Source organism: Colobus angolensis, unplaced genomic scaffold, assembly GCF_000951035.1.
Source record: "Colobus angolensis palliatus isolate OR3802 unplaced genomic scaffold, Cang.pa_1.0 Scaffold74, whole genome shotgun sequence".
Classification (NCBI taxonomy): domain Eukaryota; kingdom Metazoa; phylum Chordata; class Mammalia; order Primates; family Cercopithecidae; genus Colobus; species Colobus angolensis.
Window position 1 is genome coordinate 4,722,578 of NW_012121154.1, and position 18,443 is coordinate 4,741,020.

General features: G+C 34.8%; 1 protein-coding gene across 3 annotated transcripts in view; it reads left to right on the forward strand.

The window, feature by feature from the left end:
• Nucleotides 1–877: 877 nt before the first annotated feature.
• CACNA2D1 (calcium channel, voltage-dependent, alpha 2/delta subunit 1) overlaps nucleotides 878–18,443 on the forward strand; it is a 440,506-nt gene continuing 422,940 nt past the window's right edge. For all 3 annotated transcript variants that reach the window (XM_011927691.1, XM_011927692.1, XM_011927693.1), the window contains exons 1-2: nucleotides 878–956; nucleotides 15,974–16,090. In XM_011927691.1, the coding sequence (XP_011783081.1) occupies nucleotides 897–956; nucleotides 15,974–16,090 (177 nt within the window). In that variant the 5' untranslated portion in view covers nucleotides 878–896. The remainder of the gene's footprint in view (nucleotides 957–15,973; nucleotides 16,091–18,443) is intronic.

Here is an 18,443-nt window from a genome sequence, read left to right on the forward strand (position 1 = left end):
TAATTTTTTGTATTTTTAGTAGAGACAGGGTTTCACCGTGTTAGCCAGGATGGTCTCGATCTCCTGACCTCGTGATCCACCCGCCTCAGCCTCCCAAAATGCTAGGATTACAGGCGTAAGCCACCATGCCCAGGCTGGAAGTAAAATATTCTTAAGCTTCATGCTCTAAGATATTCGTGCTAGTGTAGTATGTAGTGGTTAAAAGCTGATGATATCTTAAATTTCCCTTTAAAAAGGAGGATGGTCAAGTATATTATGGAATATAGAGATAATGGAATATTAAGTGGCCATTAAAAATAAAATGTTTGCAAAATGTTTGTAATGCCATGGGAAAGTACATATCGTATGACATACAGCTGAAAGATATATGAATTTTATATAACATACTTTCAACTATGTGAAGGAATTTTAAAAGACTAGAAGGGAATGCATCAAATTGTTGAATGAATATTCTACCTGGCTGGTGGAATTATTCTTGCATTTTACAAATGGTCTGCATTTAGTATAATCTTACTGTTACATTCAGAAGACTTGTAAGCTAAAAGATAAAGTTTGTAGTTTAGAATGTTTAATAGCTAGTTAATGGAATTTTAATACAAAATAAGCAAATCGTTTACTCTCATTGGACAAGACATCAATGTCATTTTTCTCTTTTGATTTGGAGGCATTTCAGCATCCTGAAAGGTTGTACACTAAAGATTCAGTGCTTTTGCAATTTAAAGCTGGAGTGGAAGGGTGGACATAGTTTGTACTAGGAGGGAGAATAATTTACGGGCATTTTAATGAATTATCTGCAGCATGGATATAAAATATTAGTGTGTGACTTTTACTTGCCAGAGATCTGATAGAACATAATCTTTTCTGATTTCTGCAGTATCAAATCATGGGTGGATAAGATGCAAGAAGACCTTGTCACACTGGCAAAAACAGCAAGTGGAGTCAATCAGCTTGTTGATGTGAGTAAAATCCACTGAAGAGATTTCTTAATCTTTTCATTACTTCAAATGCAGTTTTATCTTCTAGGAAACTGTATCTCTATATTACAAATGGGATGTGATTTCTCATGTGGGTCTGGTGGTGAAATTCTGAGAGAAACCTTTGGTACTGCTAGTTACTGTGAACAAGAAGTGCCATCCTTAAAAACTAAGGAAACTTTCTCAGCACACTTTGCAGTTGATACGTAGGTTTCACTTAAATGAGTCTGCGTGTCATGTATGCTCTCCGTAAATTTAAATAGGGAAGTCATGTACTTACTATTATAATGTTTCCATTCTTCAGAATGTATTTAATAATCCCTCATACAGTGATGACTTGAACTCCTGTGATGGACTCTTTTGAATATCCTCAGTGAAAACATATCTTCATTCTTTGAGGGTAAAATTTATTTGAAAAGTGTTTACAGGCATGTCTAGAGATTAGAGTTAGTCATTGAGATCAGTAATAACGGTTTTGGTGCAAGATAAGGAGACTCTATAAAAGATTATTTTTCTTGTGACTTATGAATTGGCTATGAAAGTCACTCTAAAACGATGTTTGAGTGACAGCAGTATATAAATATTTGTATGGCATCTTAACTAGATTATTTTCCATGAGTAAGAGCATTTACATGCATAGGTTCTGTAAGATTTATTAAAAATTAAATGTCACTTTTTAAGGGCCTCACTACTTTCATTTCAATGTAAATAATACATTTGAAAGTATTCTCATCTTGTGTTGTTAGTGATAAAATGAGGCCTTTTATTTTCCAAAAATGTGATGAGTCAATGAGATAAAGTGGTATAAAAGCAGCTTGATGTATAATATATGACTATTTATCATGCAAATATGTATGAGAAAATGGAATGTGTGGTTACTTCATGTATTAATAGAAATTCTTAAGGAAACCACATACATACATACTTCAAAAAATTATACCAGAATCTCTTTATAAAACAACTCTAGAGTGTATTGAACAAACCTAAGTGTCTGTGAGATAAGGGGAATATGTTTGGAAATGAAAGGTGTTCCCTGCAAATAACAATGATCAGATTTAATTCTAGTCAGTGTATTATGTTGAGCAGGTAATATGTCCCAGACACTGTGCAGGCTGCCAAGGATAAACAAAGAAACAGTATTCCTCTCCTCAGAGAACTGACACTCTGTTGATAAAAACAAATCTCGATTACTGATGGTGCAAAGAAACTTGAAAGTTATTGTGTGCCGATGCTTGGGATCTGTAGTGATTCACTGTGGGAAACTATATTAGAATATGAAAGTGTGTAGGAGGTAGTAAGTGAGCCTCTATGAAAGTCATGGAGTTTATGGAAGCACCACCAAATCTTCTTTGTTAATTTTCATTTGGACACTATTTAAATTGAGAGCAAAGATTTTATTTAATCAGAATGAGAAAAGAAAGAAATTACAGGTTCTGGTGAGAAGTTACATGACTGTCTTTATCAACAGGTGGAGATTAAAAATGAGCTGCTCTTGGGAGCATCTCCCTTACTCTGTGAGTGCTTCCCCAGCCTCAAAAAACAACTTGCTTGGCTGGCCTCATTGTTCCCTTTGGTGTTAATATGTGAAACTTTTCTTTCTGAATCTGCTTTTTTTGCAATGACTCATTAACCAAAAAGAAGTCTAACTGGTTTCTATTATGCTTTATGAAGAATAGATTACTAAGAAGAGTATAGCTATTGATGAATGAATCAATGACTCTGTCTGAATTAACATAACAAAATAGAATGGAAAGGATAAAAGAAAATCTCTCCAATTTTCTGTTTATGGGATACATACCTCATTACGGTGACAGAAAAATTCCAAATTAATGAATAATATGTTAGGTAACTGGGGTGGTGGGAGGAGTGTTAGAGCAGAATTCATTATTGGAAAAAGAATTTAAGTACTAGGGCACACAAAGAGTGTCATCTTACACAGACAAATGATTCCATATTGCCTCATTCCTTTTGAGGAAGAATGTCAGAGTTTAGAGTGAACTTTGAGCTGAGATTGGGGGTGTAGGATACATGGTGAGGGCCAGAAGTTGAATAAACACAGGAGTTTAGCAGGGCTCCAGGTTGAAATTTAACATTGTAGAAATGAAGGTTCTTCAAATTACAAATTACATTCATTTTTTACTGACTTCACAGGGTACAATTAGCTTTTTACATGAAGGCCAAGAACCAACACAGGTACCATAGCTAAAGTAATATATTTTTTTGTGATTGTGCCACTGCACTCCAGCCTGGGCTTCAGAGTGAGACCCTGTCTCAAAAATAAAAAAAATAGTAATATAGTTTTTCAATTTTGTGAAAATTGCTCTATTGTATCCTAAAATGGTAGCCCACAGAAAGTTGCTAATATTATTGAATACATTCAGTGCTTTAACTTTACAAATGTGAGATTTTTTCCCAGGTTACCTGCCTGTCTTCTGTTAAAGATCAAGAGTGAATAGGGTTGCTTAGGACTATTGTCCCTGATGCATTAGACTTTTCAGATGTCTTTTATTAGATTATTCCATTACTGAACCATTTGGAGAATACATATGTCCATCAGTTGTATATGCTCATCTACAAGGTGGGTAAAATAATTGAGAGAAGGTTAAAATTTTGTTTTAGGTTACACAACTATTAAATAGGATGCAACTCTGAAATTTGAAACACCTTCTTGTATGCTTTAGAACATATGTTAATAGCATTTTTTGTCCTTACATGTACCTTGAAAAAATAAGCAGATCCCCATGTAAACAAGGTCAGTATATCTGATTATGCTAATGCTCTTTTCATAAAAGATATAAATTATAAGAAACCAAAGCTCTGCCAGCAACAATTACCTACTCATGATATTTCCATTTGATTTTTTTTTTCAAAAAGAAAAGAGTGGAGGGAAATTTTAACATATAATATACATTCATAATTTAAAACCTCCCATTTCTGTTGATACCACAGGAATGGTTTGTTTGTATATCCATTGATATAATTGCTAAGAATGATACAGAAAGTAAATTTTTACTGATTTTTTTTCTTCATGGTCTTCTAACTGAAGAAAACACATAATATTTCAAATGGAGTATTACAGCATATCCCTCTGAAAAATCCCTAAGGCTGTTTTACCTTTGTTCTGCCAATTGCCAGCTTTAGGATCTAGCCAAGATATTTAATCTCATGGAGTTGTTGGGATTAATGATACAATCCATATAAATTATTTATTGACATATACTGAGAGCTCAACAAATGTCATTCATTTGTCGTATTACTTGGTGACGTTGGGGTACAGGCTGGGCCAGTATGACAAAGGTACAGGCTAAACATGTATTTTTCTGTCACATAGCAGTTGAGAGGTAAGCTGTCGAGGGCTGGCAGGGTGACTCTGCCATCCTTAGCGTGTGGCTTCCATGCCTGGATACAAAATTATTCTTCCAGTTTCTTTTATTTCCCAGTTGTCATGTAAAGGGAAAGAGATTTGGAGAGAAGATATCCAGTCTTTTAAGAGTAAGACGTTTTGCTCACATTCCAGTGGTTAGAATTTAGTCACATCTAACTCAAAATGTGTCAAAGAAGTGGAGGCTTTTACTGAGCAGCCGTGTGCCCCACTAAAATTCTGTCACAATGGAAGGGGACAGAACCAATAGTGGAGGACAAGAGCAGTCTTCACTTATATGTATTATTATCTGAATATATAAAAATGTATTAAAGCTATATTAATAGAGATAGAAGCTGTATTTACACATTTAAAACATTATAGACAGAAAAATAGGAAAACAATCCCCAAATTTAGAAAAATATATATGTATTTTTAATAATCTGAATTACAGAATATTTTGAAATATATTTTATTATTTCTAAACACACACACACACACACACACACACACTCCTTTAGCTACTGCACTGGCAAATGGCAAGGCTGATCATCACATATTTATGAATAGATAACATTTTAAAAAATTAAATAGTGTCAATATTCCTGAAAACAATGTTTTAAAGTTAATGAAATGTTTACCATTGCCATTTGAAATGGTGCATGTCACATTGTTGTTATGAAGCTTTCTTCTTAAAGGCAAACTGTCTGACTTTCTCAAATTTTAGGATAGCATCTGCAAATATATTTAGAATAATATGTTGATTAACTTTTTCCTGGAAGCTTAATTTTGAAGGTAGGCTTATTCTGCAGTGGCATTGCCGTAGAACTTCCTGGCTTTTGATTCATTGTTAATAATTTATTAAGTGAAAGTTTCAAAACCAATACCTTTACATTTCAATATGCTACTCGAAGATGTAAATATGAAATATGTATAAATATTGAGCATTCAGCACTCTCAATTAAGATAGTATTTACATAAGCGTTCTGAGTGAATAATTTCTTTTCATTAGTAATTCAAACTAATGCTTATTCTTTGACATTGTGGTCATGTCATCTCATGTAAATAGAATATTCTTTTTCTAGGTGGCAGAGAGTTTAATATATTTACAAAGGGAGATACTCAAAAACAGAACACAATTAATCATTGGTGATCCTGACTAGGGAATCAGCAAGATGCACAGGCAACAAGAAGTATTGGAAATCTTCAAGTCCGGGAGTGCTGAAAGAAGCTGTATTAGAATATCAGATATTAGAATTCCCTTTACCTAGTTGTTTTGAGGGTAAAAGGCAATATAAAATTGTAAGGAAGTTATGTGCTTTCTCACTTTAAATAAACAAATATAGCAATTTATTATTAATTCCATATGTTTTGCTTTTATTCAGAGTTGCCTTACTTCCCTCAGCAATTAAGTGCTATAACTAAATCAGCACCATAATGATGTAGGCAATTTAAAATTATCTTACACTCTGGATTTGCTCTTTTTGTCATAAGTGGAAAGAAATCTATTTTGACTGCAGAATATAGCACTACAACGAGTGCAGAGAGTATGGATTCCTTTCACCATCATCCTCCCCCTGCCTCCCTGCTGCACTGGAGATTTTTAAGTAAGAAGCTATTTTTGTTTGAACAGTGGTTAATTACATTAATTTTCAAAGACACAGAATAAACTCAGGGGATTTCTAATTTTAGGGTGACTTTCAATATTTTCTCAAAAGATATTAAAACGTTTTTTCTTTTACCTTACCATTCTCTTCCAGCCATTAATTAACATCCTGAAGTTATGCTAGTATTTGAGGGATATGTTATTATTTATTATTTCTTTAAATATGTATTTAGTGCAGTGGTTCTCAGCCAGCGGCTGTTTTGTGCCTTGGCATATATTTGGCAATCTTTGGAAATACTTGTGATTATCATAACTGAGGGCATGGGATGGTATGGAAATACTTGTGATTATCATAACTGGGGGCATGGGGTGGTTGCTACTTGCATAGTCTTGGTATAGAGGCCAATGAGGCTTTTAAACATCCTACAGTGCATGAGACATCCCTTCACAACAGAGAATTATCTGTAAAATGTCAATTGTACTAAGGTTGAAAAACTGCTCAAGAAGAACTGAAGAATCTGAGTGTATGAAATTCTTTAAATGAATATATATTTGTAAAATTGTGTATCAGCATTGGTAGGTATCAGTTTTGCTTTAGAAAAGCCATTTGTTAATAAGGTATGACAGTTATGGGCAAATTAAAACCAGGCTGCTTTGAAAAATTGTTTTACTGGCAGTGAAATGAATTTAGGTCGTTTGGGGTTAGAGACATTAAACAGGCAGCTCACTCAGCCTATGGTTAATTATTTTTAAATTTCGTTTTTATGAATTTAGTATGATCTTTTTCACTTTTAATTGCATATGAATTTTCTGGTCAAAGTATATACTCCAATTACAATTTATATGTAGCTTCAGATATGGAAAAAGAGAGGCTAGGTTAATAAATTACCTCTGGAATTAAAAAACAACAACAACAAAACAGGTAGAGAGTTTCTGTTATTTATGTATGTTAATGTTTTCCTTGTTTTGAATCTAGGTATTCTTAAACATGAACTTAAAATTTACTTTTTGTGCCAAACACCTTTATCCTAAAAACTGAAAAATTCTTTCATCTTTGTTGTAGTTTAGTTTTTCTGTTCAAGGGACAACCTGCATTTCTGGTTAAATATAATCACCCATTCCTATGTATAATATGGAGAAAATTAAGTGGCCTATTTGCAATTGTCACTTGTTCTTTTCTTTCTTCCTTCTTTAATATATTGCTTGGAAGTGTCACCATCATGTTCTTGTTAATAGGAGCTAGGGCAAGTAGCATTGTGTGCTGCAGAAAGCTCACCAATTGTGACTTCGTTCTTCCTAAATTTCCTTATAAAGACGATGCTCCATTTGAAATGTTATAGTCCTAGCTAAGAAGCTGTATCACAGCAAATAGAAAGAATAGAGTGGCTAGGGAGACTCGTGAGTTGGGTATTGGAATGCCAGTTTGATATAGTTATCATTGGAAAAGTATGCAGTAGAAATTTGAGGATACGAGCAAATTATGTATTTATATGTGTGTGTATACGTATGTGGCGTGTATATAATTGCCTGTGTGTGTATATATATATATTTGGATTGTGTTTATAGTGAACAAATTTATAATTCAGATTCTTCCTATGCACTGATTGCGGTGATAGCCACTAGAAGTTCTGAGATAGGTGGTTTACTAGTCTAAAATAGGTTGGGTAGACTAGAGAATAAGATACAAACCAATATCCTTTTATCATCCTTCATAATTATGTCTCAGTTTGCCTTTCACTCTATTTTCCCATAACTCCTTGTATTACACACATTCTGATCTCTTTCATCCCTTACTGAATCACTTTTCCTCCAAAACATGGCTGTAGTTTCATTTATGTGACTGTTGCAGCCTTTTTTATCTTAATTTCTGGGAGTTCTGACAGCATACATTTCTATGTCTCTTCATTGGAACACTCATATTCTTCCTCACACTCATCACTGCCTTATTTTGTGTATTTATTCTATTGTTGGAATTTAATTATTGTATCAGTGTTGTATTTGTAGTCTATTATGTAACTGCATAGTATCTTAGTCATTTTTTTTAGGCTTAAAATAAATGTTGATTTCAAAATACAGGGAAGAAGTTGTTTTATAAATTATAAAAATACAGGGAAGTTACATTCCCAGCAAAGCCTGACACAGACTCAGTATCCGTTCACTAATTCATGCACTCATTATTGATCGTGCCAGTCACTGTGCTATGCACTGGTTATGTACCAGTGAACAAAACAGACAAAAATCTTTGTCTTCCTGAAATTTACCTTCTGGTGAAGGGGAATAGAAAATACGCAATAAATATGACAGTTATATAAATTATATATGTTTGATGTTCACATGTGCTTAAAAGTAGCACAATAGAAATATCAAGTCATAAAAAATTTCAAAGGTAGTGTCCCAATTCAAAAAGCTAGGTTATAGGGAAAGGAAAAAAAAGCCATAATTTACTTCGAGTGAAGATGCAGGGAATCAAATGTGATTTTAAAAAATGACATTAATACAATATCATGCATCTTGTGAAATGATTACCTATGGTTTCATAAATGCACACACACTAAGATGAATTAATATATTTTAGCAGTTGGTATTTGCATTAGTTATTTACACAGCAGCCCTAAACACAATTGACAATATGCTAAAGAGTAAGACATTTTAAAAGCCTGACTTTTATTTAGGAGATGACATCATTTATTATTTTAATCAAAGGGAAGGAAGAGGTTGAAGAGATCAGGGACTAATTAGAAATGATTACATAATTTTTATGGCAAAATTCATTTTGTTAAAACTCAGCTAATTTTCATAGGAGAAAAGGAGGTTTTGTTGGTATTGTCTTTGTTGTTGTAAAAAGCATATTCTAACATCGATTCAGATCTCCAGTCACTAGTTACTCTTTACCTTAGATGAAGGAATCTTCACATTTCTCAACATTTCTATGTGATGACCAGCTTAGATGATGAGGAGACTTATGACAAATAAAGAAAAAAGATACTTATGATATATAAAAAATTACATTAGTATTTGTTTAGTTAAGGGAACTTTGATCCTTGAAAGTGACCAAGAAAGAACATTATATCATTCTTTTGTGTTAATACACCCTTTAGAAAGAAGACATTATTAGTTGCTAGGGAACAAGTAGTTCAAAAGCCCAAGGAATACTTAATAAAGGAAAAAAAAAAGTATAACCCACAGACAAACCATCCCACGTTGCAAAATTCAACTAAAATTAAGTGAAATTGATTTTGTGGGTATCTGAAGCAGCAGAGGTGATGATGAATCACTTTTCTTGCCTTCATTAGTATTGAAGATACTGAATTTACTCCTGTTATCCAACAGACAGTGGAATTAGAATGATGGTGGGAAATATAATATAACACTTTCTTTTAATCCCAATTCTCATTATTTTGAGGTAGGATGATATTTATTTATCCAGTTTGTGTACAGTTTTATACAATGTATGTTCATTTTGATAGTTTTAGCCTTTCTGTCATCTTTCTTCTTAGAACCTCACATAATTGTGAAGGTAACAATGGGTATCCTTGAACTAATTTCATTATATCCTGATGCCTAATGGAAATTGTATGTTGCTCACAATGGAGCTCATCTTTCATATTCATCAGAATCTAATGATAAATGAAATGAAAATGCAAACTAATAATTAATACTGTTAATCACAACTTCAGACATGCAGTTCTGTTAGAATTTTTCATTATTAGGAACAGTGAATCACTGAGGAAGTATATTGTTGACCTACTCATTTAAAAAAAAATAGGCTGGGTGCTGTGGCTCACGCCTGTAATTCCAGCACTTTGGGAGGCTGAGAAAGGAGATTGCTTGAGCTCAAGAGTTCAAGAACAGCCTGGACAACATAGTGAGATCCTATTTAAAAAAAAAAAAAAGCTAGCTAATTTAAGCGAACTCAGGAGGAGCCTGGCTTTCAGCAAGAACTCAAGTTATTTAGAAAATAATTTGTTCCAAGGAAGGGCAGTTCAGAGGCAAGGCAGCCTCAGAAGCTGTCATTGTTGATTCTGCTGGGAACTCTTCATAGCTAACTCTTTATTATCGAGAGAACCTGCCCCTGATAGTTAACATGGGCTCTTTGCTATTTCCCTAAGCAACTCGGCTGGATTAAGAAATAAAGGGAAAAAGTACAAAAGAGAGATTTTAATGCTGTGTGTCCGGGGGAGACATCACACGTCCGGGGGAGACATCACATGTCGGCAGGTTCCGTGATGCTCCCCAAACTGTAAAACCAGCAAGTTTTTATTAACGATTTTCAAAAGGGGAGGGAGTGTATGAATAGGGTGTGGGTCACAGAGATCACATACTTCTCAAGGTAATAAAATATCACAAAGCAAGTGGAGGCAGGGCAAGATCACAGGACCACAGGATGGGGCGAAATTAAAATTGCTAATGAAGTTTTGGGCACGCATTGTCATTGATAACATCTTATCAGGAGACAGGGTTTGAGAGCAGACAACTTGTCTGACCAAAATTTATTAGGCGGGAATTTCCTCGTCCTAATGAGCCTGGGAGCGCTATGGGAGACTGGGGCTTATTTCATCCCTTCGGCTTTGACTGTAAAAGACAGCTGCCCCCAAGGGGCCATTTATAGGCCTACCCTCAGGGCGCATTCTCTTTCTCAGAGATGTTCCTTGCTGAGGAAAAGAATTCAGCGATATTTCTCCTATTTGCCTTTGAAAGAAGAGAAATGTGGCTCTGTTCTGTCCGGCTCACCGGCAGTCAGAATCCAAACTGTCATCTCCCTTGTTCCCTGAACATTGCTGTTATCCTGTTCTTTTTTCAAGGTGCCCAGGTGCTCTGCAAACAATTTGTGCAGTTAACGCAATCATCACAGGGTCCTGAGGCAATATACATCTTCCTCAGCTTACGAAGATGATGGGATTAAGAGATTAAAGTAAAGACAGGCATAGGAAATCACAATGGTATTGATTGGGGAAGTGATAAGTGTCCATGAAATCTTCATAATTTATGTTCAGAGATTGCAGTAAAGACAGGCATAAGAAATTACAAAAGTATTAATTTGGGGAACTAATAAATGTCCTTGAAATCTTTACAATTTATGTTCTTCTGCTGTGGCTTCAGCCGGTCCCTCCGTTCGGGGTCCCTGACTTCCCGCAACACATTATGTTAGTCTTCTATTGCTATGGTGACAGATGACTAAAAACTTATTGGTTTAACACAATGCAGATTCATTATCTTACAATTCTGGAGATGAGAAGTCCTTTCTGTGGCTCATTTCTCCTTCCCTTGGTCTTCAAAGCCAGCAGTGTTGGCCTGATTTCTTCTCGTGCTGCCATTTCTCTGGTTTACTCTTCCTTAGTCACATCTTCCTCTTCCATTTTTAAGGACCTTTGTGATTCAACTGGCTAACTCTGACTATCTAGGGTAATCTTCTTTTAAGACCAGCTGATTAGTAAATTTAATTCTATCTGCAAATTTAATTCCCTTTTGCTATGTAACAACATATTAACAGGTTCTGGGGATTAGGATATGGATGTTTGGGAAGCCATTCTTCTGTCTGTCATAACCACCATTTCTATTGCTCAGTAGATCTGAATACTGTTTTCCTCCCACTAGTCTTTTCAGTTCCACTTCTACTAAACCTTTGATCCATGCTATTTCATCCAACTGTCATCCTGTGGTGAGAGCATCTGATTGGTTCAGTGTATTTGTTTGTATCTGGCTCTTTACATGCCATTGCCTCAGAAGTTAACTGCTTGCAGGTCTGATAAAAGTCCTGATATAATTGGTTAGAAGTCAAGGACAAGGCCATACATTAGAATATTTCTAGCCATATGTAAGGGAGCTCCTATTTCATCAGGGACTGTCAAAGGGAAAGCATCCCTCAGAAAGATGTCTGTGGATATGGCAGAAATCTTGATTGCTTGTCCAAGCCAGTTTCCATGGAACAAAAGTACACGTGCAAGTATTGGGAGATGGGGTTGTCAAAATTTACATACCTAAGATTTAATATGCAGAAATTTGACTGTTTCTCTTTAGGGAGCTTAACTTGCTTATGAGCTGCCATTCTCTTCCCTAGGAGTGGGAAAAATTAATTTCATCACTTGAAGGTTAGCCTCTTTCAGATCAAAACAACCTTTTGTGGTCAACTAAGGATTTAGTAAGTTCTAACTCTTTTTTGATATTTCTCTAATCTTCTTTACTTTGTTTCTCAGTGCCTGGGTGTAGGGAGAAACTTATGTGACAAGATATCTGGTGTATTTGCTCGCTTTTATTCTCTTGATATAGATAGTGAACTTGACTGCTACTTAGAACTTGGCCAATCTTCTCAACCTGCTTAGAGTCCCTCAGCTCTAGGTGATTCTTTACCATTATCCTTCAGCCGGGCATCTGCTTCCCACTTTCCATCTCTCAGCTTCTGCATTAGAACTTATTTGATCGTGGGCAGAGCCTATCTCCTAGCAGACATACTGACCCTTGTTCCTTTCTTGCTCATTTCAAAGGGCTTTCTTAAATTTCCACATCCTGCTGAAGCCAAGCAAGATTCAGGGCATAGAGTGGCATTGCAGATTCATTTTGCCTAAATATGCCACATTTTACCATTCACCTTCGGCTGCTCTGGGCATTGGTTTGCTCTTTTATGATGAAGTGCGATTCAGACTCCCTCCAGATATTCTACAGCCTGAATCCCATTGTTCTCACTAATACAATGGTTAATTAAATGTATATTACAGATTTCTTAAAGTGAATAAATAATATAATGTATATGAAACACCTAAAAGTGATATAGAGTAGCTGCCTAAATTGATTGCTAATAATGATATAGCTGGGTGCAGTGGCATGCACCTGTAGTTCCAACTACTTGGAAGGCTGACATGGGAGGATCACCTGAGGCCAGGAGGGCTAGGATGATTGCCGCTGTGAATAGCCATTGCACCCCAGCCTGGGCAATATAGTGAGACCTGTCTCTAAAAATCTTTTTTTTTTAAATAAAAATTTTTTTAAAAATTTAGGTCATCTAAAAGCTTGGAAGCATATTTAGTTTTGAGGAAATATTTCTGGGGCACCTGTATTATGATTTCCAAGAGGTTTCTTTAGGAATTTTGTTAAGCAATTATATCATTGAGTAATATCATTTTTTAGATATTACATTTGAAGTTATTTTAAAATGTATAATTGTGATGATTATCTTGGAACTGTGGACCTAATTAGAGCAAAGTGACTTAGAACATAGATTATGTTAACATAGCCAATTAGCATAATTAACATATTATGTTAATTAGAACAAAGATATTTAGAACATAGATTATGGTTTTTCTGCCTGTCTCACAAACCATAATCTATGTTGTCATCACAGAGAAACTTGGTCTTTGAATGTACTTACAATGGAAGTACATTAAAGCTAGTTGGTTAAGATTGTAGGAAAGGAAGAATGTACAGGTGACAAGTATTCTTTTTGTTAAGACTTACGTCAGGATGGCAGCAGGAGAACTTGAACTGTAGGAAAACTAAAGCATATGAGTGTATCAGGAGGAGAAGCATCCTGTTTTGAACTCTCTCTATATGCTACATTCTTTCTAGTAGAGAAAAAACGAAGGCCAGTATTGCACAGCATGTGAAGAGTTGACATGATTGAAATGTAACTCTGTCTGGTGCCAAAAACTCATATTATTTCCACTGTGCTATTTTTCCTTCAAGAAAGAAATTGGATAAAATGGCAAAGCAGATAATTATTTACAAAACAGTAAGCTGAAGAAGAGGAAAAGATACCTCAAGATGTGTTTGAAATATTAATACATGAAATATTGTAGAAATATGTCTTAGTGATGGAAAGAGTTGGAAATATACACATATTATGAAAATATATTGTGTGATCATAAAACTCCATATGAAACTTTCTATTCTGAAAATTATTTACTAAACATATATCAGGAGAGCTTTGCAATAGCTCTCATGACAACAAAGATGATTGTAGTCTTTGGAACCAGAAGCAAGAACTAGTTTTTTTGGGGGATAGTTATATAATTTTAATTTATTTTTATTACCAAAGAAAACATTTCAGTTGTGGCTTTATATATAAAATAATACAGCCAGATATTTACACTAGGGGTACTAGACTTAAGCTTCTTGACTTAATTTTTTTCACATTTATTTGTGAGTTAGATCTTGTTTCTGTTAGGTAGTTAAAAATTATCCTAAAAGGAAATTTGAGAGATATAAATTTATATATTTGAGAAGATACATACTTGAAATAAATTGTTTCTGTGGACTTACAATCTGTTTATTCCTTAAAGCACCAAATAATTAATATGTCTGGCACATGTTTGAAGAGACTTAATAAATGACATTACTTGAAGTATAGTTTGCACATCTGAACTAATCTTCACCTATGAAGCGTGTTGTATTCCCTATACCACAGGAAGGAGGTTAGACTGCATAGAGAAATGAACAAGGTATTAATGGTACAGTGCACACTACCTTTCACACCAATTAGCTCTATTGGTTTTACTGCAAAGAACTACGTATCCTGGATCAATTAAAGTGATGTTGAAGTTTATCTATTTGTTTATCCAAATCAATTAATCAGTATTCCTGAATCTTATCTTAGTCTGAAATGAAAGAGAAAGCTTTGCATTGGAGGAAGTTTTTCATGGATGACATGGGTCTTAAAAAAAAAAAAAAAAAAAAACCAGAGTTCAATAATCTGCCCCTTAACAGAAAGCATAAGCAATCTAGTAAAATGCAGGACTCCTGGATGAATCCAAATATGGAGATTTTGTCACTAAATTAACGTGCCTTGAGTACTTTAAGTGAAAACCTACAAGTTCAAAGTTCACATGAGTATGGAAAAACCTCATAGTGTGAGTGAGTCACTTTTAGGAGTAAAAATGGATTTAAATCTTTAAAAAATATTAATTTCAAATAAAAAATTGTAAGTCCATGTAAAACTGATACGCTCTGTACTCAATAAATGTTAGTATGTATCTGTGTTCATCTGAAGCCAGTGTGCACCAGTGTTACCAGTGCACAGCTGGGATCATACTGTAGAACCTGTTGGTAGTAAAACAGAATGTTGGAGTTGTGCCAGAAAAAAGCAGGGTTGAACTGGTTCCTGTATGTGCCTGGATTCACTTCTCATAAGACAGTAAAAACCTGCCAGGTCCTGGCTTTCAAAGATAGTTTAGTCATGCATGTGCACCCCATCTGTTAGATGCATGAGGGATTTCCTTCTCATCTCAGCCCTCCAGCCACAAACACTGTGACTGCTTCCCCTCCAACCGCCCTTTCTTTAATTCTTCCTCTCCTGCTGAGAGTGTACAGGCTGTGTAAGACAGGTGCAGCTTATGCCACTCTGGGGAAATCCTTCCATAGACACTAAGGTGAGCCAGAAAGGTAGTCAAATTTTTCTTTTGGCACCTAGCTTAATTTCAGTGTGCTTTAATTCAGTGATTAAAAACTAACAGCAGCATTTACTTTGATAATAAGAAATAAATACACCATTACAGTTCTAACCAAAACCTTAATGACCTTCATCTCCTCTATATGTGAACTGTCCCTAAAGCTCCTCTTGTTATCTAGATGAACATGGGCAAGGGCTTTATATGTATTCTCTCTCTCCATTCTGTAGCACACAACCCTTCCTCCTGCCTTTGTTTCCCACACTCCTCCAGGTTTGACCTCCCATGCTCCACTTCGCCTTCTGTTGTCTAGGATAACTACCCTTTCTCTTACGATGCTGATGACAGATAATACCCAGTTTCGAGATTGGAGAGTGCAGCATCAAGCTTCAAAATTGCGTGTACAAACAATTGTGGTACAAGATGTTGTACAACCTGTTAACATAACCTCTATTTTGGCAAGCTAGTGGTCTTAGAGCAAATTTATATTTACATATTTTTTCCTGACACACTGAAACTCCAAAAAGATCAATATGAAGGAAGAACAGGGTGGTGTTTCTAATCAGTTGTTTATAGTTTTAAATACATTCTAATGGGAACTTGTAAGCCAAATAAGTAACTATTGTTCTTATTGTCTTTTTTTTCTTTCACATAGATTTATGAGAAATATCAAGATTTGTATACCGTGGAACCAAATAATGCACGCCAGCTGGTAGAAATTGCAGCCAGGGATATTGAGAAACTTCTAAGCAACAGATCTAAAGCCCTGGTGGTGAGTTTAAATCGGATCTGCTCATTTTATTATTTTCCTTACTTATCTGTTATTTAATTTTCATGCCCTATTGAGGGGTTTTCTTTGGTATGCGTTCTTCTTCTTAGTAACTGTGTTCATCTGATATGTTCGTAAAAGATGAGATATTATGGTTTAGTTGCAAACCCTAAATATTTCTAATTTGATTTTATATTACTATTATATTTTAATAATATATGTTTAATTGATTATATGTATCCATATGTACATCATGATACATAATAAGTTGAACATGTTTAAATCCATATGTACATCATGATAATAATAATTGAACATGTTTAAATCCATATGTACATCATGATAGATAATAATAATTGAACATGTTTACACAACATAAAACCCAGAATATTATCATCCTCTTTAGTTGTATAGTCTCTTATTCCATCACCCTTCCTCTCTGCTAGAGGTGGCCAAAATGCTAGATATTCAAGTTATCATTTTTTTCTTTTTAAAAATAGTTTCCCCCCACAAAAATGCTTTGCTGAACAAGTTATTCTTTAGTTTGCTTACTTTTCGGCATTATCAGATTCATGTCACACTGTATGTAGTCTTCAGCTACTTGGTTTTCTCCATCAATATTGTGTTTGTATGATTTATATGTATGTTTGCACTTAGATTTAATTCATTTTATTCAGTTAAATATCATTTTATGAGGATGTATCTCAATTCCTTCATTTAGTCTCTGTGGGTAAATTATTTGGATTATTCCAGATGGATGCTATTATGAATAGTGCTGCTGAATTTTCTTGAACAAGTCTCATAGTACTTATGTGCAAGAATATCTGTAGGGTCAATACAGGAGAGTAGAATTGCTAGATTGTAGTGTATTCGCAGAGTCAGCTTTATAAAATATGACAATTGTTTTCCAAAATAATCGTATCAGTTCAGACCTTCACTAGTTGTATATGAGCCCACATTGATACATATTCTGGCCGACATGTGAAAGTGTTACACTTCTTAATTATAGGCAGTCAAATGGGTGTAAATGATACCTCTGCTTGTCACTAATGAAGGAGACATTTTGCTGTATATTCGTTTACCTTTACTGTTTCCTCTTCAGTGAAAATTTTGTAATTTAAAATATTGATTTGTAGGTTATGTATTCCTGATGCTAATTCATTTTAGTTATATATGACCCAAACATCTTTTTCAAGTGTGTGCCTTGTCCATTGCCTTTATTGTGATTTTCGATGAGATAAATTCTTAATTTTATTGCAAAGTCAACATTTCTTTTAATTATTAGTATTGTAGAATGTTTTATTTAAGAAATCCTTGCCTACCCTGAGGTTATACACATAATTTAATATATTTCATTTTACATGATTCTAAGCTTTGTCTTTTGCATTTATGTGTTTTGTCCACTTGCAAGTTATATGAGTATATAATTTCAGTCTGCATTTCAAATTATTTTTTTCAAGGAATTTTTCTAGGGCATTTATGAAATAGTTTGCCTTCCCCTAGTGAACTCCAGTTGTCCAGCTCAATATCTAGTAGGCTGGTGTGCTTTGGCTGTGTCCCCACCCAAATCTCATCTTGAATAGTAGCTCCTATAATTCCTACGTGTTGTGGAAGGGATGTGGTGGGAGGTAATTGAATCATGGGGGCGGGTCTTTCCTGTGTGGCTCCCATGATAATAAGTCTGATAGGATCTGATGGTTTTATAAAGGGGAATTCCCTTACACATGTTCTCTTGCCTGTTGCCATGTAAAATGTGACTTTGCTCCTCCTTTGCCTTCCGCCATGATTGTGAGGCGTCACCAGCTGTGTGGAACTGTGAGTCAATTACACCTCTTTCCTTTATAAATTACCCAGTCTGGGGTATGTCTTTATTAGCTGTGTGAGAACAGACTAAATACATAGGCTAAGTCCCTCACTGTTTTCTTCTTCAGAATAATCTTGAGTATTCTTAAACTTTTACCGTTTATCTAAATTTCAGATTCAGCATATAATTATCCAGGAACATGTCTGCTGGGATTTTGATTTGTATTATATTGACTCAGATCAAATTGAGAAGAATTGATATCTTTATTATATTTTGTCTTTCTATTTATACATAGTATCTCTCATTTAGCAGTATTTTATACCATTTGATAAACTTTAACAATTTTTTTTCATAAACTTCTTATACATCTTTTGTTAAATATAATGCTGGAGCTTCAGTTTAGCTCTTACTCTTTGTTTGTTTGCTTTTGAGACAGCGTCTTGTTTCATTGCTTAGCCTGGAGTGCAGTGCACAATCACTGCTCACTGCAGCCTCAACCTGCTGGGCTCAAGCAACCTTCATTTAGCAGTATTTTACACCATTTGATAAACT